Source organism: Malassezia pachydermatis (genome assembly GCF_001278385.1).
Source record: "Malassezia pachydermatis strain CBS 1879 chromosome Unknown scaffold2, whole genome shotgun sequence".
NCBI classification, from domain to species: domain Eukaryota; kingdom Fungi; phylum Basidiomycota; class Malasseziomycetes; order Malasseziales; family Malasseziaceae; genus Malassezia; species Malassezia pachydermatis.
This window is the reverse complement of record NW_017253139.1, coordinates 1,293,040-1,314,369: the sequence shown is the minus strand read 5'-3', so window position 1 is coordinate 1,314,369 and position 21,330 is coordinate 1,293,040. Positions and strand designations below refer to the sequence as shown.

The window sequence follows — 21,330 nt, the reverse complement described above, 5'->3', positions numbered from 1 at the left end:
AATTTGGTCCGGATTTACATATCCTCCACTTCGTCATCGTCGTAGACCCGGCGCTCCACTAGCACTGGACGACGCTTTCGATCGGGCTTGGGCAGTTCCGCCACGTTCCCAAAAGCATCACACGCACGCGGCGTCTGCCGTTAGTCACATTGTATACATACTTTCACAAGACATCCTTGCAAAGGACGAGCTGGTGCAGGTCGTCGACTTTGTAAAGAGGGACTGCGCACCAATCGCTTGTCCCATCGTACTTTGCTCGAAGGTCGCGGAGGTGTTTGGTACTCCTCCTCTTCACCGGCTCCCATTGCATGACACAATGGCTCACCATACTCATTCGTTTCTGCCATAGCAGGTCGGAAATTCGTACGAGCTCGCTGGCCCCGTCCACTGAGAAACTTCTGCGAAGGGCTCGGTGGCCGCGGCCCAGGTATGCGACGAGTACGTAACGTCAGCTGCACAGAGTAAGTTTGATTATGCTTGGTATTCTTGGCTGTAAGACGAGCAAGGTCTACTGCCGACAATGATGGTTGTGAGTTGGGCACAGGCATCCGACGATGCGTGGCTGGCGGCGTTCGTGGCGTAGTAGGTAAAGGTTTGGGTCGTGGCACGTTCGCTGCTGCGGCAATACGAGCTGATCGAGGGCGTCTCTCAGGCACATTTTTCTCAGACGTATGTCGCAAGGCCGTCATAGGCGCTGGTTTAAATACATCAGGTTTCGGAGCTGGCGGTGACGACGGTACTTCCACCGGCTTTTGCACTTTCATTCGCTTGCGTGCTTCTGCTTGCTTTTCAGGGCTATCCCACACTCGCATGGCCGGTGCTTGACTTGCGTACCGAATAGGCCGAAGAGGCCAACATCCTGCTGCTTTGCTGGGCGACGGCGTGCTTGACACGCTCTGGTGCAGAGGGAGAGCCTCTTTGGTTACGAGCCTTGGCAGCGGCGAAGAGGTATTGGGTGAACTGGCAGAAAGCGATGCTGGGCCGAGCTTTGGTTCTTGCAGTCCAGGTGGGGACATGGATTGTACGGAGATCCGCTTTGCTGCCGGCTCTTCGCGCGATCCTGTTGGTCCTCGGTAGCCAGGCACACGTTGAGCGGATGGTCGCTGCTTGCCACTTGTAGACTCCCAGGCAGCCTGCACAGACGCTTTTTTGTCCAAAGGAGAAAGAATGTCAAAGTGCACATCCTGCACTGGACACGGAGGGAGAGGGGATAGCGCTTTTACAGCGACATCCGACTTCGTGGGATGGGTTTCAGGTTTTCGAGGCGATCGTCCTATGCTTTGCTTGCTTGACAGGGCTGACATTGGTCGCTCAAATTTATCATGTGCCCAATCCTGCAACGTTCTCTGGATAGGTGTCATGGATTTTGTGGCAGAGGTACTGAGTGATGATTTCTCTTTCCGATGTGGGGTCGCTACCGCATGCAGAGGCGAGCTTTTTGAATCCAGACTTGGAATGTTTTGGACTGGACTCCAGTTTGATACATTGCCAAGAACGGTACGTACGTATTCATTTTGTGATGCTGCATACGATGTGGAAGGAGCAGACCGTGCCAAGCCTGGTAGACTGGTGTCTTCTGCTTCGCTGTCCTCGATCAACGTCGCCTCGTCCGGCCAAAACTGGCTTGAAGATTCCTCTTCCCTCCTATGGGGAGAAGTATGGGACTTCGTTAGCCCTTCAGCTTCTTGGAATACCGGTGCCGCTGGCGGTAGCGAAGGGACAGCCGATAAATCGGCCCGCCAGATCCGCACCGGCCGCTCGGTATGGCAGCCCCGACGAACAGGCACTTCGTGCGATGCGTCAGCAGAGAGACGCTTAGGCGATGGTGTAAGAAAGGGACGTATTTCATGCCGAGGTGGCGTATGTGCCCTCAGCGGCACATCCACAACCATACTGCCAGATGGCCAGCGTCAAGCCACAATCGCTCTGCGTTTCTCCTACCAACACTACGCGTGGAGACAGGACGTGTCGGATCACGTGATACCAGCCCTGTCCGCTCTCTCTCGCACCTACGTGGAATCACGCTGGGACGACCGTGGTGGCTCGCGGCGCCGTCGAACCGACATCGGTACAAATATCGTGGTCTCCTTTTGAAAGTCTCGTAGTTGGGGCGCAGCTGATAAAGAAGCTGGCTCTGTTACGCCTGGCGCTGTATTGTTCGCATCGTTGTCAGGGTCAAAGACAGGTTCGTTGGAGGGGTCCCACGCAGACTCAGTCGGTGCGGGCGGTGGCGTATCGTAGCGGACTGGCGCTGCTATCGTAGATGCTTGTGACGTTGTGTGCGATGGTGTTTTGCGCTGACGTAGGTGCGCTTGCGGTGGAGGTGGACCTGCCGGCATGACAATCTCGTCATCGTCATCGTCATCATCATCAGGACTTTCCTCAGTAGGGGATGGGGCTTTACGTGGCGGAGGTAGATCGGCCTTTTTCTTAGCACGTTCTTCTTCGGCTGTAGGCGTACGGGCTTCGGTCAGGCCCACGTATACATACGTCGTTCTTTGTAAGGCATACCAGGGGGTGGGGCCCCATACGGGTTAAATACAGGGTCATAGTATATACTACGTGTCGGGTCGGCTCCAATAGGAATCTGTGTGAGTCTTAATGGAACATACTCTTGGGTCTTTGGGTATCCGTGCTGCCTTAGCGAATCGGCCTGGCGCGTGGGCCGCCGACCGCTTGGACGCCATCGTGGCGAAGTGGAGCGACGTCGATACGCCCACGTGGGCGGTGTGTCAGGGCCTCTTCTCCCTCCATTGTGTCGTTGTGGGCATGGCCGCCGATGGTGCTGTGTCGATGCTGGACGCGCCACTACAGGTGCTAGAAAGTCTGCATCTTCTTCCCAGCTCCGCACCTGGCGATAACCGTGTGCATCGTCGTGAAGTTGCTCGGTACTTGCGTGACCTGGCCCGTACGCCTCTCGATGTGGTCGAGCAGCATCCAGCGCAGCAGCAATCCGCTGCGGCCTCATTGGAGCACCAGCTTTTGGATCTCAGTCTACGAAGCACACATACCTTTGTGGATATTCAGTCAGCTTGCAACGAATTCCCCACCTTGTTTGAGGCGTGTGACACAACGTTCTCGTCCCTCACGACGCAGCATGCCCCGAAAGTCGAAGACGCGGCGCGTCTCTTCCATACTACCGCGCAAAAAGCTATGGCATCAAGAAAAGCGATGGAACGTATGGACGATGTCCTGGATACCGCCCTGCTCCCCCTTCTTCAATACCCTACTCTGATTCGGGCCTGTGTCGCACAGGCTCAATACGAAGAAGCCCTACAGCTCATGCAGCGCTATTTCGACGTCCTGCCTGCCAAAGACGGCGGTATGCACCATATTATTGAGGCCCTGCATACAGATATGCACCATGTGCTCTTGCATGTACAGCACGTCTTTCTGGAGGCCTTGGCAACGCCCTCGCTGACCTTGGCGCAAGCACGATCGTATACCCACTACCTGGCGCGCTCCATTCAACTGCGCCAGCATACATTTAGCGAAACACCGTCGGATCTGCAGATGCCGGATGTATGTTTCGCGTTCCTGTACACACGTCAGCGGCGTTTGCAGACTGTCCTTGAGCACGAGTCGCCTGTGCTGGACGTCATCGAACGTTGGCGTACGTTGATGCTGTCCACATGTACCATGACTCTCTCCCTGTTTATGGACAGCCCAATAACGGACACGGACGTGGCTGCATGTACGCAGCTCTTTGCGTCGTTTACGGTACTGGCTATCGAGACTCTCTATGCTTTTGTGTCTGCACATTTGCGACGCTCTTGGACGCCCACCGACGCTGTATCTACGTGGGAGGCCACCACTGAGGGATGGGCAGAGCTGTATGCCAAGCTCTGTGTCACCTCGGATAGTCTCTCCGACGTGGGCGCAGCGCTGTGTCTCTCCATGATCACCGAGCCATCCATGGAGGCAGGTGCGTCTAATGTGTGGGAGTCTACTGCGTTGCAACTATGGCGCGCTGCCTTACGTGCTGTTCGCACAGAGCCCGTAGCGCCTGTCCCGAGCTCCTCATCGAAACCGTCCGATGTGCAGCACGTACCACCGAGTGTACGTACGTCGCCTGCTTGCTACACTATCGCCCATCATTTGGTAGCCGCGCTGAATGTGCTGCGTCATTTTGCGCCACGTTCCCTCACAGCTACGATGGTCTCTTTGCTTGGGGCCCGCCTAGCTGCGCTGCTCCCCTCTGTGCCAACAGAGCACCGCACCTTGTATATCGATACGCTTGTGCCATGGGCTACACGCGCCCTAGTCCAAGGCGTCTATGGCTCGCCCGAGGACGCCATGGCGTTGTTGCACACGTGTTCGGCATGGACAGAAGCATTGTCGTCACTATCTACCTAGGCATACGACTCCAAATCCAACGTGACAATCGCGCTAGAGTTGGCTGCTTGGTTTCGATAAACACCGACCAGACCTTGACTCCGCTCGTACAAGGAAGCTTTCAGAGAGATGACAATAAACTGGAACTGATCGCTCGCGTGCTCACGGATATACTCACTAACGCGTGCGACGTTTTGTGAGTCAAGGGCCGCATCGACTTCGTCTAGCACGAAGAACGGCGCAGGCTGATAAGTATGAATCGCAAACAGCAACGACAATGCGGCCATGGTCTTTTCGCCACCTGACAACTGATCCATATCGCGGAAGCGCTTCATAGGCGGCATGGCATGATACCGGATCCCTGTACGGAACGGTTCGTCTGTGTCCTCCAACGTGAGGTAGGCAACACCGCCCATCGGCGCTGCTTTGCTCTTGGTCAAGTCCTTGTACACACCGTCAATACGCTCGGCAATATGGTTGTAAGCACGCATAAACTTGTCCGTGCGTTGCTTCTTTACATGCTGCAGCTCTTCCCGCGTCTCACGCACGTGCTCCCGACAGCTGTCCATGTCGCGCTCACACGTCTGCAACTCGCGTTCCAATCCTTCGAGTTTGTTAGCGGTATGTGTACTGGGATTCAACTTGGCCATTTCTTCTCGAGCCATATCGATCTTGTCCTGCAGTTCACGCGCCTTGGTCGAGCCACGATCGGTCCGCTCCGCATCGGACAGACGCGAAAAGTCGACGACCACATCAAACGGACGTATGGGCTGCACAGCATCATCGCCATCGACTGCCGGCAAGGGCGCCTCGTCTTCCAGCGCCACGTTGGCCAAATCCCCTGACTCGAGCGGTAGATCAATCGTCTCTAGACGGCACTGCCGGTACAAGTTTGTGCGCTCCAGATCCAGCTGTGCAATCTCATCATTGCGCTCCGCCACTTCTTTCCGATGCGCATCCACATCGCGACTCGTTGCAATCAGGGCCTTGCGCTTTTCATGCAGGGCATCGCTCTTCTCCCGGTGTTGGTCACGCAACGCTTGCCAATCACTCTGCATCTGCTCCAGCTGGGCACGTAGCGACGCCATCTCGCGATCACACGCCGCCATCTCCTGCTCGAGCGCCGGAAGGCGCTTGGTCTCCTTGTCAATAGCGGCCTGAATGTACGCCAAACGCTCTGCGGTGTTCTGTTCCTGCTGCAGCGTAAATGTGCGTTGGTGCGCAAGACGAGCTAGCTGGCGCTGGTACTGTTCTGTCTCCATGTCCAGCGCCTGCGTTAGCGCGAGTTGCTGCGACTCGTACTCACGCACATTCGCTACGCCAATGCGTTCACAGAACGCAGCAAAGTGCTTGTCATCCACTTGCGCAAGAAACGTCTCAAGCTCGGTGAGGCGCGTGGCTAAGGTAGTCAGCGCTGTGTTGTGTTTGTGTACATCCACAGTGAGTGCTTTCTGTTGCGCCTCCAACGTGCTGCGCTCGGCGGCAATGTCCTTACGTCGGCGCGCGACGTCGGCTTGCTCCTGATGCACATTCGAGAGAGCCGCTTGAGCCCGTGTGATCTTGGCCACCGCTTCCTCTTCCTCTCCGAGGGTGTACTTCTGCTGCTGCAGCTCCTTGAGCTCCGACATGCAACGATCCCGCTCACGCTGCACACCGAGCATCTCTTGCTCATCCCATTGGCGCACACTGTCCTGCATAGATGGTCCACCGGTCATCATACCCGTCTTATGGATAACTGTCCCGTCCAGTGTGACGGCTTCGGCATTAGTTGCTCGCGTCGTATACATACCTTTCACACGCTGATTCTTCTCGAAACATACGTTTCGAGCCACATCCAAGGTATCACATATCAACGTGTTGCCACAGGCAAAATGGACAGCTCGCTCCACCGCTGGACTATACTGCATCACATCCACAGCCAAGCGCGCTTGTGGTGAGACGCTACGCAGCCGGTCATTGATCGGTTTCGTCTGAATCGTATCGAGGGGGATAAATGTCGCTTGACCGGCTCGCTGGTTGCGAAGGTACTGTTGTGAGCCATATGTATACGTACCTCAATACATTCCATGGCCGTACTTTCATGGTCCACGACCACGGCCTCTGTATTTCGGCCCAGTGTCGTAGCCATAGCAATCTCATACTTCTTCTGTGTGGGCTTGCACAAATCCAACAAGCGGCCATGTACGCCAGGGAAGATGGAGCGTAGAGATCGAATCGACTCTCGAAGACGCATTTCCCGTTCGTGCACACGCTGGTCTTGACCCATACGTAGCAACTTGTTGTAGCAAAGAACCAGCACATCGTTCAATTCTTTCTCGCGCGCGGCAATGTCCTCTTTCTGCGCTTGATGCTGTTCCAAAGCTGCCTTGGCCTCCTTCACCTTTTCCGCAGCCTCAGGCTCACGCTGTTCTAAGGACATAGCTGAAGCGGCCAACAACGCTTCCTGTTCTTCTAGGCGTTCCAATTTGCTTGCAGCATCGTCCAATCGATCCTGCACTGTATCCAGAGCTGTTTGCTTTTCACGGCGTTCACGCTGGATCTGCTCTAGCTGCGTTCTTTCATCGGAAGCTATAGCAGCAGACTGCGCCTTGAGGGCATGGTACATTTGTAGCTCTTCGTCACTAAGCTTCCGTGTAGTCGTAGCCAATGCAGCTTCCTGCGCCTCCTTGGCCTGCACAAGCGCTTTCTCTACTAGCACCTTGTCCGCCTCCAGTCGATTGAGTGCCTCTGCTTGTACGGTATGGTCTTTCTCGGCTTGCTTATACAGTGACTGCGCCTGCTGCAACTTTCGTCGCGCATGCTCAGCCCGCTCCACGAGGCGATCCTTTTCGGGCCGCTTGGCATCCAAAAGTCGCGCTGTTTGTTTTTTCTCGTTCTCCTTGTCCAGTACTGCCTGCTGCACCTTGCCTAGCTCCGTTCGCGCAGCAGCCACGATACCTTCTTTATCTTCCAAACGTTTTCGCGCCTGCTCGCCCCGCGTCGCATGCGCCTCAATCCAGTCCGTATGGATCTCAATAATTTCATGAATATGATACAAACGCCACAGCATCTTCTGCACAATGTGCGAGCTAAGCTCATTCTTCAATACATCATACCGATCGGATGCTTCCTTATGCTGTCTCATATGCCGCAGTTCTCCTTGGAGTGTCTTGCGCTTGGCTACCAGGGCCGCAGAATGATCTACGGCTTCTTGGTAAGCGGATTTGGCCGCCTCATACTCCCCTTGCAACAATTTAGAACCACTGATCTGGTCAATTACCTCACTCAAATCTTTGGAACATTGCTCTGCAAAGGCTTCCACATCGCCCTGGAACACTAGAAAGTTTCGTGCCTTGACGAGAATATTCAGCTGCTCTAACTTTGCATTGTATGATGCTTGTGTTGTCATACGTCCATTGTACCGATACTCTGATGCGCCTGTTGCAGTGACAATCCTCTGGAAACGGTGCTCCATATGATTGGCATCTTCAATCACAGCTGTAACTGACGCTTTGCTTGGCGCATCGTCCTCGAAGACTGTGACAGTGTCTCCTTGTGATAAATTCCGTGAATATATCAAATCGGAAAGTTCAGACGATCGGATTTGTGCACCACGTACGCCTAGAACAAACGAAATCGCATCCATTAAATTGCTTTTGCCACTGCCATTCGGCCCGACTGTGCGTATTAGTTTATTCGTGTCATGTTCATACATACTTACTGCGCTAAACGCGCTAAAAGGACCAACAATTTGCTTGCCGCGATAGCTCTTGAAATTATCTATTTCAAGCTGCTTCAACGGCATCACGAATCAATCGCAGATGCTGGGAGTCCGAGTTGGTCTACGCGATCCACGCGTGGAGACGCGTCGTGCGAGGGTTTTTTTGTCATAATTTTATTCACGAGGTTGGCGCTAGCGACACTTCGTGCAGGTTAACCACGCTTGACATGTCGCCATGGAGCCGACTTCCTGCTTCCATTATCATCTATACCACACTACTAGAACTAGTGTAGAGCTATATGGTCTATTTACTTCAGCCATTTGAGCATGTCAATTATGGTACGATTGAATTGAATATGCGTTACAATGAGTACCCTCAATTATATATATTTGCTAGTCCATCCCACCAAATAATATTGATTTATGATAAGCTTTAAATTGCTTACGGTAGTCATACCAGATCACGAAGGGAAATGTCAAGAGAATGAGTGCTACCCATGCCCAGATAATACCAATGTGCTTTAGAATCAATGTTGAGTCACCAACATCCAACATCACAGACAAATAAATTTGTCGAAGATTGTAGAAGGGCATAGCATAACCATACTTATAGAAAGACGGCTCTAGTTCCACCGGGAAATTTGCAATACTCAAGTTGGAAATAATAAGCAGAAGCAGGAACACACCAATGAACGTCGGAGTCATCAATGTCAAAACGGACTCGAGCGCCAAAGAAAATACAACAATGCCACAATATGCCGATAGCCAATAGATCATAAAGCCGCCTCCATAAGAGAAAGCACCATCAAAAGGAAGCTCAAAAGGAATATTAATCAATGTGATCATCAAAGAGATAAAGATGGACCAAATCAATGCCGCGCCGATTCGAAGAAAGATTTGCCCTTTCAAATGCAAGTACTTATGAAGGGCCCTTCGACCATCATACTCGGCCATAACGACTTGAAAAGGCAAAATAATCAAGTAGATCATACCATCGAATGTGGGAGCCAAAGCCGTATTGGCTATCCATGGTCGTACATCCATCATCCGCATATCCAGCGGGTTTGACAAAAGTTGTGGTGCAGTTATCATTCCTTGTATCACTTCCGCATTTCCTGCATTTTCTGCAAGAAATTGTGACGTCAAGTTGGCACTTAGTTCCTTCTCAACGGACTCAATTAAACGTTGTGCTGGAGTGACGATCATGGGAGACGTGGCTGCTACATTTCGACCAGTGGCGAAAATCATCGTCAGCGCGGAATGAGGATCCCATGAACTGTCACCCGTCATCCTGGCCTGTTCCAGTTCTTGTGTCAAGTTTTCACGAATTTCGACAGCAAGCCAGTAGTCATGGTTTGGTTCCACAGCTTTCACTATAGAATCTTGAGTGGGAAAGTCTGTGACATTCCCTTCAAACCATGTAGAATGAGGAACAGGACCGTGATTTGAATCGAGCAACGCCTTGGTGATAGTAGTTCCAATTATCCCATTATCACGATTGACAACCAAGGCATGAATACGGGGAGTGTGGTCATTCATCTTGTATAAAGCAGCCCAGTGAATCGAGCAAAACAACCATACCATGCACATGACAATAATTGTCGTCACTCCGACAGGGATTAGATATGCCTTACGGATATGCTTAAGCTCCGGGTCCAGAAAGTGATGCGAAAAAGGTTGTGGCTGTGGGTTTTTAGGTATAGTATCCTTAGGTGCTTTTTCTAGCACATTGGATTCAACACCTAACGGCTCTGTTACAATATGAGTATCGTTCTTCCCATTTATTTCCTTATCTTGTATTGAAGGATCCTCATGAGGACCAGAACGCACAACCGTTTTATACGGTTGCTCAATTATGTGCACCGGATTCATGGTTGCAGATGAATTGGCTGACTCTGCCTAGAAACCGCGTCGGGGAAATAAAGAAACATAGTGCCGTGGAGTATGTTATATTAGGGCACAGTAAAGTCAAAATAGGACTACATTTTTATAGTCATACACTTGATGACATTGTAGTACTTTTCAAAGGCGAAATTGGAGGCTGGGCCGTTCCCGCCAAGGAGCATCCCATCAATGGTTCCACTTTCATGCTAGAAGCACTTAGTACAAAGTGTGTGCACAATCTACACGAATCAGTAGACAAGGTCTCTCAGGTCTGGTACTACGTCCCATCTAGCTTTTTCGCAAGCAAAGAATTCGCTATAGAAAACCATGAAATGAATGTAAAACCGACATCTTTGTAATGCTATTGAATCTACGCAAGACAATGCACTTCCCGGTATGATTGTTTGTAGCTGTATTCAAAGTATGCATCAATATTTGGAGGTGGCCTATATGATGTTCAACACAAAAATGAAGCCTGCTACGGCCAGTACTTACACTGTATTTTTGATTCTCAAACGGGCATTTAAAATGTACGGTTATGGACAGGCCGAATGGAAATGCGTTACATTAATTGAACCTTCCCATCGAGCAGCTTTATGTTACGGATTTTCAAGTCACTTTTGTCAGCATTATATCCGCTATGGTCGAAATTGCTATACGATCTGATACAAAATTATTGGTAAGAAAAATAGCCCACAATTCAATGTGGTTCTGAATTATGGCTGCCACCTTCGAACTTTACAGATGGCAAACAAATGAAAGTCTTGGTGGAACTTCATAACAATGCATACCTTCGTACACAGCATATTGTCTAAACATTGTCACCATTATCAAGTGTCTATGACTAAGGCATACACTTTACTTTATCATTACTTTTTGCTTCATGATGATTTTCCTCCGTCTTGACCGATAGTAGCTGGGCAATGACCCCAGTACGAAGCGATTTCCGTATTGAAGTACACACCTGTGTGGTCAGGGATGTTGAAAGCCAAAACCGAGTCAGCGCCATGGACATTTTCTTGGCCTGGGTAGAACTTCCAGTGGGTAGAGTTGGCAGGGTTGATCCAAATCTGACCTGATGGCTGCTGGTAGCCCCATTCACGGGGTGGCATGTGCGGAACCAAGTCTGGGCCATTTACAACATAATAGAAACGGCCCTTCATGTGCTTGTCAAGGGAGTTGGCCCATTCACGGTTACCAATACGCGGCAGACCAAACACAACAGTCTTGTACACAGAGCCCCGCTTCAAGTTAGCATCCACGTGTTGCACGGCCAAGGCGGACAAGGCTGCACCATACGAGAGACCTGTGAAAGAGACGCGGTCTTCATCGTACATATTTTGGTAGTAATCCAGCTTTTCCAACAAACGCGATGCCACACGCTCGTAAGCACTCTGGAATCCCTGGAAGACTTTGGTACCAGGCAAAACCATAGGGAAAAGATCCCTGTTTGGATCGACAAGGAACAAATCCGCAGCACTCAACAAGGACGTCAAGCTGGACTGGTTCATTCCCGACCAAGAAGCAACGATACCAAGGGACTTCGAGTGGAAGAGCTGAAGGCGTTGGTCGTGGTCACCGTCTCCCCAGCTGTACAGGAGCTTCGCGTCGCCTATAGTCATGTTGATTTTGTAGTTAACACAGTTCGACTCCTGAGCCAGTCCGGCGAATTGTTGGTACATAGAGACTGGATCCGGTACTGGCTGAGGCGCTGCAGTGGACGAGGGCCATCCTGGCAGGTCGCGCTTCACTTGCGGAGGCATGACACCGATGGCCCGCGCATGCACGAGATGGGCCACTACGGCCACCCACAGGAACAGAACAATCTTGAGCGGAGACATGGGGATATCGAAAGATAGTTCCTGTCATTGCGTTCGTCCTATTTAAGATTTACTTCTGACTTTCACTGTCGGTTCTCTGTTAGTACCCACGTGTAAGATCTACCAATCATTTATCTATATTATTTCCCAACGTGAGGTATTTGATTGTCTCTTCGAAAACGATGCCCGATTATCGCTAATTGACAACCAATTGACCCAATAAAGGAGGCGCACCCCCCCTTTTTGTACACTCGCAGTGGCATAACTAGTGTTCGAGTTCGTGAGTGAATCTCTGTGAATTCTTAAAGTCGACGATAACGCTACAAGACTGGGACTTGGTCTCTGGATGATAATAAAACCCCTACCTATTGGCTAAACAAGCGTAAGAAGTAGACATAGGTTTCTTCTTCCTACAGAAATTACTCACTCTACTATGATAGGGAATAAAGGTAGATTATGAAAAGATAGGTTTACATGAATCCGAACCATTTTTTGCGCCCATCCTGGCCACCAACTTGGTCTGCATCACGAGCCGCATCATGACCATGGTTCCGTGTAGGTTCACCACTTTCGGCATCTTCCCATTCCTCGACGTCACCAGAATCGAATGACTTGATGGAGCTGCCCGATCCAGACACTGGCATCTTAGGCGGGGGAGGTAGATCGTCTGGGTTTGCTGATGCATCCGGCCGTGTAGCTCCTTGGCCCATCATGCTTGCTGCCCCAGGAGGTGGGCGTACACCCATAGAAAATGATGGGCGTGGCGGCATAGTCATCGGTGGACGAGCTGGCCCACTACCTGGTCGAATGGACATAGGCATAGCTGTCTGTGCCATCATCGGACGACCAGGTTGCATACCACCCTGTACCATGATAGGCGATGAACTTTGATTTGGGCTCAACGGCTGCGGCTGTACAGGGCTCATTGGTCGGCCCTGGAATGGCGGATTAGAAGGTTGCATACCTGGGCGCGGTGGCATACCGGGCCTGGGAGGCATACCAGGGCGTGGCGGCATACCAGGCTGGCCTTGCGGTGGCATGCCTGGACGCGGCGGCATACCCGGCTGGACTTGCGGTGGCATGTCTGGACGCGGCGGCATGCCAGGCCTTGGTGGCTGGCCTGCTGGTTGTGGACTCAATGGAGGCTGACCAGGTCGAGGCGACATACCCATTGGCATGCCGGGTCGGGGCGCCTGGCCTGTAAGTTGGGGACTCAGAGGCGGTTGACCCGGTCGAGGCGGTTGACCACCCTGGGGACTTGATGGTGGCACGCCTGGTTGACCTTGCGGTGGCATACCTGGTCTAGGAGGCATACCCGGCTGGCCTTGCGGTGGCATACCCGGCTGACCCTGTGGTGGCATGCCAGGGCGTGGCGGCATGCCAGGCTGGCCTTGTGGCGGCATACCAGGCCTAGGAGGCATACCAGGGCGTGGCGGCATACCCGGCTGGCCTTGTGGTGGAGCCATACCAGGCCGGGGTGGTGCTTGGCCAGTCGGTTGCGGGCCCAAGGGAGGCTGCTGACCAGGTCGAGGTGATGGCCCTGTCATCTGCGAGCTCAGAGGCGGCACACCTGGGTGTTCTGTGGGCCTGGGCTGGCCTGGTCCTGGCGTTGCCGATGGATTTGGCAAAATGTTCATAGGGGGTCGGCCAGGTTGCGATGATATGCCAGGTCGTGGCGGTTCTTGGCCTGCTGCTGGTGGGCGACCAATGGGGTTCATAGCACCATCCTGCTTCGGCCCATTGTCTGTAGGAGTAGGGCGACCAGGCGTAGGTAATGTAGGTGGATGACCGATAATCATAATGTCAGGCTGCGAGGTGGAAGAGGCTCCTGGTTGACCTTGCGGCGGCATACCAGGTCGGGGCGGCATACCCGGCTGGCCTTGCGGCGGCATACCTGGTCTAAGAGGCATACCCGGCTGACCCTGTGGTGGCATGCCAGGGCGTGGTGGCATACCAGGCTGGCCTTGCGGCGGCATGCCAGGGCGTGGTGGCATACCAGGCTGACCCTGCGGCGGCATACCAGGGCGTGGTGGCATACCAGGCTGACCCTGTGGAGGCATACCGGGCCTAGGAGGCATGCCCGGCTGGCCTTGTGGTGGCATACCGGGCTGACCCTGTGGAGGCATACCGGGCCTAGGAGGCATGCCCGGCTGGCCTTGTGGTGGCATACCGGGCCTAGGAGACATACCAGGGCGTGGCGGCATACCGGGCTTAGGAGGCATACCCGGCTGACCCTGTGGTGGCATGCCAGGACGAGGTGGCGTACCCGGCTGACCTTGCGGCGGCATACCCGGACGTGCCGCACTGGTACCCTGCGGGTTGACCACCATGACATTAGCTTCCGAAGGATGCGGCGAGCCAGGCTGTGGTGAAGCACCGCTGACCATAGGACTGCCTGTCGAGCTGCTGGGGTTGGGTGAAGGAAGGACCAAGGTAGGATGGCCTGGCGTTGTTCCATGGCCCATCGAGGGCGAGTTTGGCATGCCAGGTCGTGGTGAGGGAATCTGACCCAGAGGTGGAGGACCCCCTGCCGAGGGCGTGCCAGGCATTCCTGACATGGACGGACTGGGCCGAACCAACGACATATTCGACCCAGAGGCGGGCAGCGCACCACGCTCGCCACCCTGCGCCGAGGTCGGTCCCAAGGGTTGGCCAGGCTGCAGCGGTGGCGGTCCCTGGCCAGTGGGCCCACCAGGGCGAACTGGCATCAGGGTAAGCGCATTGTCCGAGCCTGGTTGTGCTTGATCCGGCTCGGGCGATGCACCACCAGGCAAGCTTGGCGATGTAGCCAAGCCTGGCGTCGGTGGTTGCGTACCGGAGGCGCCCACTGCAGACGTACCAGGCTGTGTAGGGCCTTGGGAAGGCGAGCTTGGCATGTCACGAGGCTCCGTTGGCTTGTCAGCTGCGCCATCCGGAAGTGTCTCACCAGCAGCGGCAACGGCGGCCGCCTCATCCATGTCAGCTCCTTCGCCTTCAGGCACCTCCTCCTTGTTCGCCTTCTTGCCCTTGCGGAACACGCGGCGGAAAAACTTCTTCTTCTGCGCGGTAGCATCGGCCTCAGCAGGCATCTCAGGCTCCGGCTCAGGCTCGGGTTCCGGTTCCGGTTCTGGTGACGGCGGTTTAGGGAAACCTTTCTGCGGACCGGCAGCAATCATGCTGATAGGTACGCCGTTGACTTTGGGAATCTGGGCTGGCTGGTAAGCACGAGCGCGCGCGGACAAGGGCGAGGTAGGGTTTGACTTGGGCTTATCACGTTCCGTGGCCGCCGCGACCAGGGCCTGGTAGTGCAAATCACGCTGGAACGCCTGGGTCTCACGCATCGATTTGGGCGTCGGGTACTTGAGCACACCCAGGGAGTTCGATGCCGAGTTGCTGGGCGTCGCACCTGGGAACGGCGCGCTGAGCGGCTGCACAGGCACTACGCTGGGCGCATCACTCTTGCCCTTCTCTTCAGGCGCACCAGCCACCTGCTTCGCTTGGTAGCCTTGCAACGCAGATATACGACTGCTGGCACGCGAGTCACCATGCTCCAACGCACGTTGATACCATCCTTTCGCCTCCGCCAAGTCCTTAGACGTGCCAATACCATTTTCGGCAAAGTAGCCACAAGCATACTCGGCCTTCGCAAGACCCTGCTCGGCCGCCCGCCTCGCCCACAGGTACGCCTCGGTATCACTCTGTGGTAGAATGCCTGGAGCGCCAACAAGGTACCAGGCTGTCAGGGCAAAGCATGCCTCCTTGTGGTTCTGCTGCGCTGCGATGTTGTACATGTGGATGCTCAGACCACTGTCCTGGGGGCAGCCCATTCGTCCATACTCATAGTTCACACCGAGTTTGTAGGCACTAGGCGCATACCCCATCTCCACAGCCTTGGCCAATAACTCACAACTGTACTCTGGATCCGGGAAGAGCACATTGTGCACACCTTTCTCATGAAGCAGAGCTAGCTCGTGCAGTGCATGAGGAAACTCGGGCGTCGCATTCTCCGCGCTACGCTTCAGCCACTTGACACCCTCGCGACCACTGCGCTTAAGGCCCAGCTCGCCATTGAGTTCCGCTGTGCCCAGACGGTACTGCGCACCAGGGTGGCCACGCGTCGCCGCCGTCTTATAAAACTGCACAGCCTTGCTGGCTTCGCGACGGCAACCCCAGCCCTTTTCGTAGCACGTGCCTGTGCGATACGCAGCATCGGGGTGGCCACGCTTGCCAGCCTGGGAAAAGTAGGCAAACGCCTGACCAAGGTCAGGCTTGCCCTTCGACGTGCCAAAGCCATTGATGTAGCAGTCTGCTACCAGATACTGGCTCTCAATGTGACCACGATCAGCAAGGCGACGCAAAAGTGACACAGCTTCTTTAATGAGCGCCTCACGCTCTTCCATGGGATCTTGTCCATGCGAAAAGGCCTCATCTTCGTACTCGAGTGTACGTCCCACATCCAGCATAAACACAGCGAGTTCATAATTTAGCTGTGGATCATTGGTCTTCTTTGCATTTTCACGGTACATATCCAGCGTCTTCTTGTGGCTGAGCAGCGAGACTGTCTCACCTGGCTGCAAATGGCGGTGGTCCAGCAAAGGTCCATCGTCACTTGGTGTCTGGAACGTCGAGGAGGACGTACGATCCATGGACGCAGGCACCGGTGCATTTCCTGTGCCACCCGCGGCGGTCGAGAATCCTTGCCTCATAGACGATGTCTCTCGCATAGAGCCTGTGATACTTGTATCACCAGAAAGAGGGTCTGGAATTTGTGGATGGATACTGGCTAAGCGCTCCCGGTACAAATTCATAGGCGGCGAGTTGAGCGGTGACATGATCGGTGAGGATGTCTCATAAAGATCCTTGGTTTGCAAAGGCTTAAGGTCCTTCAGCGATTGTGATCCTGTCGGTTTCTCCGACGACGAGGGCGGCGCAGGCCGTCCATTGCTGCCCGAGACAGTCGGTGATGACGCCGACATCGGCATGGACGGATCTGACGTGGACGCTTTAGGCGAGTCGGCAGGCCGCGGTACCGGACGTACGATCGGTGTGGCCGATGGAGACGACGGCATGTCCGATTTTGTCTCTGTAGCTGGTCGGATCAACTGGTGCAGAGGTCCACTTTTCGCTGTTGGCAGCAGACTAACTCCTGGCGTGTTGCCACTTGGACCGTCCTTGTTCAGTAGCACAGGCGAGGAAGCTGATGGTGACAGCGATCCATTCACTGGTCTTCCTTCTGTGGAACTTGATAAGGACGAAAACGATGGTGGAACTGCCGGCCGCTGAGGCATGCCCATCGGCATGGCTGGTCGGCCCAACGTGGGTCGTACACCTTGTGGCAGTGTCGGAGAAATAGGGGGGCTGCCTAGAAAGGCAGGGCGCTCAGGCCGCACCATGGGCCGCTGGGGAGGTGATGAGGGACCTGCCATCACTGGTCGGATCATACTTCCAGTCGCCGTCGGTGGCGGGCGATTCACGGGGGGTGACGATGGCATAGGCGCCACCGGAGGACGCACTAAGATAGGCGAGCCTGGTTGTGTAGAGGGACTACCAGGCATCCTGGCAGAAGAGGCCCCTGCCCCTTCCGTTGGTGAGGGGCCTGGTGCGCTGGGCGATGACAAGCCTGTGGCAGGCTGCATGAACAAAGGCCGCTTGGTTTACTTGTGATGAAACGGCTGGGTACAGTCGTTTCTAAATGCACAGAGACCAAGAATCGTCCTACGCAGTTTTCCTCTCCACTTCCTCGCACCAGTGACAAGGCAAACGGCTGATATTTACAGCCTTGACAGTGTACACTATGCGACAGAAGAAGGTTTTTCGCAAAGATGGCAAGGTTCGCCGCGCACGATCCACGGATGGGAAGGCCCTGCTTATTTCACCGCTTCTGCAGGGGCTGCAGCAGCCCGCATGCCACGTTTCTTTTTAACCTCCATCAAGCTTCGGCCACGAGGGAGCGAACCTCCACACTACAGTCCTGGCGGCGCTCACGTGGTCCTCAAGCGCTGCTAGCCATGACGCGTCACTGCATTATCTGGCCACGCGAACTATTCGAGCGACGTGATGGACCTGGATCTGTTCTACGGCTCAGGGCCTCCGCCTAGGTACGAATTGGAGTCTGATGATGAAGACTCCGCACCTTCTACGCCTTCCTGGAAGCCTGCTGTAGAGGGAACGCCGGTTAAGCATCGACCTATGCTCGTATTCTTAGGCGATATGGGTGCGACATGTCTTGCAGCGTGGCTGCCTACGAACCACCTCTTGGTGACAGAGCGTATCAAAGGCCCACAAGGTGTTTGGGCTGTGATTCATACACCAACTGACTCTATGAGTCCCATTCTAGTGTACATTGCGCAGCCAGATACAGTGCCACTGGCGGCCCAAGCGTCTTTGACCCAAGCCCTTTTGCAGCAATGGCTCCCTTCGAGTATTACTCTCTTCCAAGCCTATGCACCGACTCTCTACATGCATGGTTCAAATCCGCCTTCCAAGCCCAACAGTGCAGAAGCGCCTGTTCGTTGGCTTGCCTCCTCCACCACATCGGTGCCAACAGCTTCATGGCTTCAGCGTTGGGAGGCGCCCAATACCCTAACGGGCTGTGCTGCCGCATTGATGATGCAAGCTGTATACCTTTCCACGCCTGCTGTGATCTATTGCCTACCCACAGCACGAGCTGTACCTCACCCTACTTTCCAACCGGCCCTGATACCAGCAGCTGCGCCGCATGCTGTGTCGTCCAGCAGCCCCGAAGAAGCATACCAGCGCGTGTCTCACTTGGTTAATGACATGGATGTTCGTACAGCCCGTATGTCGGCATCTATTTTCCCTTCGTCAGTCTCTCAGGATCCATCTTCGCCTGTATCGGCTCCCACCCTATGGCATACGGCTTGGCAAGCCCTCACCCATACCCGCACGCCATCAGGGGCCATCGGTGACGGTGGCATGTATGTATGAGAAAATGACCACGCAGACAGATTTGACATCGAAGTGTGACCTATAGCTAGCTATACATCTCATCATCTTCAGCGCGACGATTCTCCTGTTGACGGGGGCTTGATCTTGAACTCAGCAAGAATACAGATATGGTCGGAGGGGAAATGAGCATTGGGGAAGCCCACGACGCGTGACAAATAGTTGGAATCGACTTCTCCTAATAGCCCAGATACGGCCAATGTATTCGATGTGTACCAGATATAATCAATCGCGCCACGGAAGCCCGGCGTGTGGTTCGTGCAGGGAAGTTCGCCGATGCTATTGTATGCACTGCGCAAAGAGTACTCATGACGAGGACCCTCCGACGTATACATACCATACGTATGATTCATAAAGTCTTCATGATCGGGTGGAGCGGAGCCCTGACTCATAAACTCGTATACACCACTGTCAGGTGATGAATTGAAGTCGCCACAAACGATGGTAGGAATTTGCTTGCCATTGGCATATGTCGGTGGCTTGATGCCATCGCTAGGAGTTACCTGTGGCGCCATCTTCGCGAAGCGGTTACCGGCCAAGTCGAGCTGCTCAAGAAGCATAGCCGACTGCACGAGCTTCACATCCCGGAACTCGGGGTCCCAATGCATGTGACAGTTCGCTACCAACAACTTGGCACCGGTAGCACGATGTTCAAGCATCGCAACAGCCGCAATATTGTCCTTCGTCATGACACGGTTGAAAATATCTTCTGTCTTCTTAAAATCTGGCCGCTGCAAGGCAATTTGGTTGAACTCAATCACCTGCTTGTCGACCAGCTGGTACACACGTGAGTTGAAAAACGTGGCACAGCCATCCACATGCCGTCGCTCGTCTTCACGCATCGTTCGTGCACGTGTTTTAGGCCAGAAGATACTTTCGTAGTCGTTCTGCTTCAGTTTGGGCTCAAAGTACTCCTCGTATTGACCCATTTCGAGCTCTTGCAAACAGCAAATATCCGGAGCATAACTGATGATTTCCTGAAGAATAAATTCCTTGCGATAGTCCCAGGCCAATGCCCAGCTAGGAGTGTAGCCATACATCTGCACTGTCGCATACTTTTCGCACAGTACATTATATGACAGAACAGCGAATGTATTCTTCGAGCTTTCTTCTTCGGAAGCAGCGGCAGGGACATCAGCGTCCAGGGTAATCCACTCACGCTCAGGAGGTGGTACAGGCACAGGGCACGAATCACGAAGGAAGGCAATAAGCGCCTGTGTGCCATCTTGCTTAATGACATCCATGAGGTTGTCTTGCAACGGATTACCTTCCACTCCAAGCATTTCCAGTTGGTACAATGTACCAAGCTCAGGAGGAAGCACCGTCAGCTGGTTGTCGAAAAGGAAGAGTGCGCGTAGCTCAGTCAGCATACCCAGCTCAGGAGGGATCATGACAAGCTGGTTACCACTTGCATCTAACACAGTAAGATTACGCAGTTGCACCACGGCAGGGGATATCGACGTAAGGTTATTGTGGTTAATGAAAAGAGATGTCAGGAAGGTATAACGGAAAACCTGGTCGCCAATGTTTTTCAGCTTCAAACCACCCATATCAATGATGGACCAAGTTTTATCTGTATCATCATCGGAGTTGGAACTCTTCGTGCGCAATCCTGCCGACTTGCTAGGCGACATGACCTGCTGGTCATCGGCAGACCGTCCTGCGTCTTCTGAGCCCTTGAAGGGGAAGGACAATCCATTGGCTACAACACCCGTAGGCAGTTGAATGCCTTTCTTGGGATCTTGCCCGTTGTTCACGGAACTTCGGGCCGCTAATGCTGCTGCACGAGCATGATGATGCGGTGCAAACGATTGTCGCGAGATCTCTGCACACATGATCTGCTGCTGCCATTCGGGCGAAGAATTAGCAAACGTAGACATGCTCGCGCTTGCTGTGTGGGTAGTATGTTGGCCAGCGGGCGACATAGCTGTCTTCATGAGTGGCACACCATGAGGAGAATTCATCCCTGCATAGTTGGGCGAAGACGGAGTCATGCCAGCAGAGCTCACAGAGTGATTGACAGATTGCGGCAAAGACGACATAGACGATGAGCCATAATGTCCTGGAAAATGAGATGTTTGCTGCTGACGCTGCATCCAGCCCATACTTCCATTACCAAACCGATTTGGTGCCATACCACTCAAGGCTGGGCTATGTGTGTACGATGAGGCGCCGGCCGAGGACGATGAGACGCCCGCAGCAGCACCTGCAGACGGTGTCGGCATACCCATGCCGCCCAGCGCCGATGACTGCGTGCGAGGCACATATTGTCCTGATGAAAGCACTGGCTGGTGGTTCATGTATACATATGGGTTAGTGTTCGCCGTTACAGGCGGAGGAGAGGGTGAGTACATGATGCTTTAATATAAGCGCTCAATAGCAATTTCAGAAACCAGAGGGGGCCTGTTGGCTTCTAACAAAGCAGTGATCATATCCTGTCCCTGCAAGGGGACGAGTCCGAAGCACACAAGGGAGTGAGCAGCGTCTAGAGCCAGAAATACAAGCTTTCAGACGACACTTGCACCACAAGGCGTGACTGATGGAGATCAATATGTGCGACAAGTATGCGGCCACACATGCACACGGCGGCTTCGGCCGTCATGCCCCGCTTCCCTTGGTTGGCTGGGGCCCGCTCACACGATACGT

At 53.8% G+C, this 21,330-nt stretch overlaps 8 protein-coding genes across 8 annotated transcripts; 2 read left to right on the top strand and 6 right to left on the bottom strand.

Annotated features, from left to right (window-relative positions):
• Positions 1-14: 14 nt before the first annotated feature.
• On the bottom strand, positions 15-812 carry Malapachy_2726 (hypothetical protein; the record flags this gene model as incomplete). The annotated part of the gene is made up of 2 exons (XM_018137214.1): positions 15-134; positions 162-812. 2 exons carry the CDS (start codon positions 810-812, stop codon positions 15-17), a joined length of 771 nt encoding a protein of 256 aa, XP_017993076.1.
• Positions 813-2,009: 1,197 nt separating this feature from the next.
• Malapachy_2691 (hypothetical protein) lies at positions 2,010-2,687 on the bottom strand (the record flags this gene model as incomplete). The annotated part of the gene is made up of 3 exons (XM_018137179.1): positions 2,010-2,464; positions 2,491-2,587; positions 2,613-2,687. The coding sequence occupies 3 exons, from the start codon at positions 2,685-2,687 to the stop codon at positions 2,010-2,012; spliced, it is 627 nt and encodes a 208-aa protein (XP_017993417.1).
• Positions 2,688-2,769: 82 nt separating this feature from the next.
• Malapachy_2742 (conserved oligomeric golgi complex subunit 8) lies at positions 2,770-4,114 on the top strand (the record flags this gene model as incomplete). Its single annotated transcript, XM_018137230.1, has 2 exons — positions 2,770-4,059; positions 4,106-4,114. The coding sequence occupies 2 exons, from the start codon at positions 2,770-2,772 to the stop codon at positions 4,112-4,114; spliced, it is 1,299 nt and encodes a 432-aa protein (XP_017993432.1).
• A 238-nt stretch (positions 4,115-4,352) lies between these two features.
• Positions 4,353-8,119, bottom strand: Malapachy_2713 (condensin complex subunit smc1; the record flags this gene model as incomplete). The annotated part of the gene is made up of 4 exons (XM_018137201.1): positions 4,353-6,091; positions 6,125-6,362; positions 6,389-7,992; positions 8,032-8,119. The coding sequence occupies 4 exons, from the start codon at positions 8,117-8,119 to the stop codon at positions 4,353-4,355; spliced, it is 3,669 nt and encodes a 1,222-aa protein (XP_017993268.1).
• A 2,681-nt stretch (positions 8,120-10,800) lies between these two features.
• Positions 10,801-11,760, bottom strand: Malapachy_2723 (putative secretory lipase (family 3); the record flags this gene model as incomplete). Its single annotated transcript, XM_018137211.1, has 1 exon — positions 10,801-11,760. One exon carries the CDS (start codon positions 11,758-11,760, stop codon positions 10,801-10,803), a length of 960 nt encoding a protein of 319 aa, XP_017993081.1.
• Positions 11,761-12,209: 449 nt separating this feature from the next.
• On the bottom strand, positions 12,210-17,273 carry Malapachy_2694 (sel1 domain-containing protein; the record flags this gene model as incomplete). Its single annotated transcript, XM_018137182.1, has 1 exon — positions 12,210-17,273. One exon carries the CDS (start codon positions 17,271-17,273, stop codon positions 12,210-12,212), a length of 5,064 nt encoding a protein of 1,687 aa, XP_017993420.1.
• Positions 17,274-17,775: 502 nt separating this feature from the next.
• Positions 17,776-18,692, top strand: Malapachy_2744 (hypothetical protein; the record flags this gene model as incomplete). The annotated part of the gene is made up of 2 exons (XM_018137232.1): positions 17,776-18,656; positions 18,683-18,692. The coding sequence occupies 2 exons, from the start codon at positions 17,776-17,778 to the stop codon at positions 18,690-18,692; spliced, it is 891 nt and encodes a 296-aa protein (XP_017993426.1).
• A 42-nt stretch (positions 18,693-18,734) lies between these two features.
• Malapachy_2684 (ccr4-transcriptional regulator involved in carbon catabolite repression) lies at positions 18,735-21,038 on the bottom strand (the record flags this gene model as incomplete). The annotated part of the gene is made up of 1 exon (XM_018137172.1): positions 18,735-21,038. One exon carries the CDS (start codon positions 21,036-21,038, stop codon positions 18,735-18,737), a length of 2,304 nt encoding a protein of 767 aa, XP_017992776.1.
• Between the last annotated feature and the right edge of the window lie 292 nt (positions 21,039-21,330).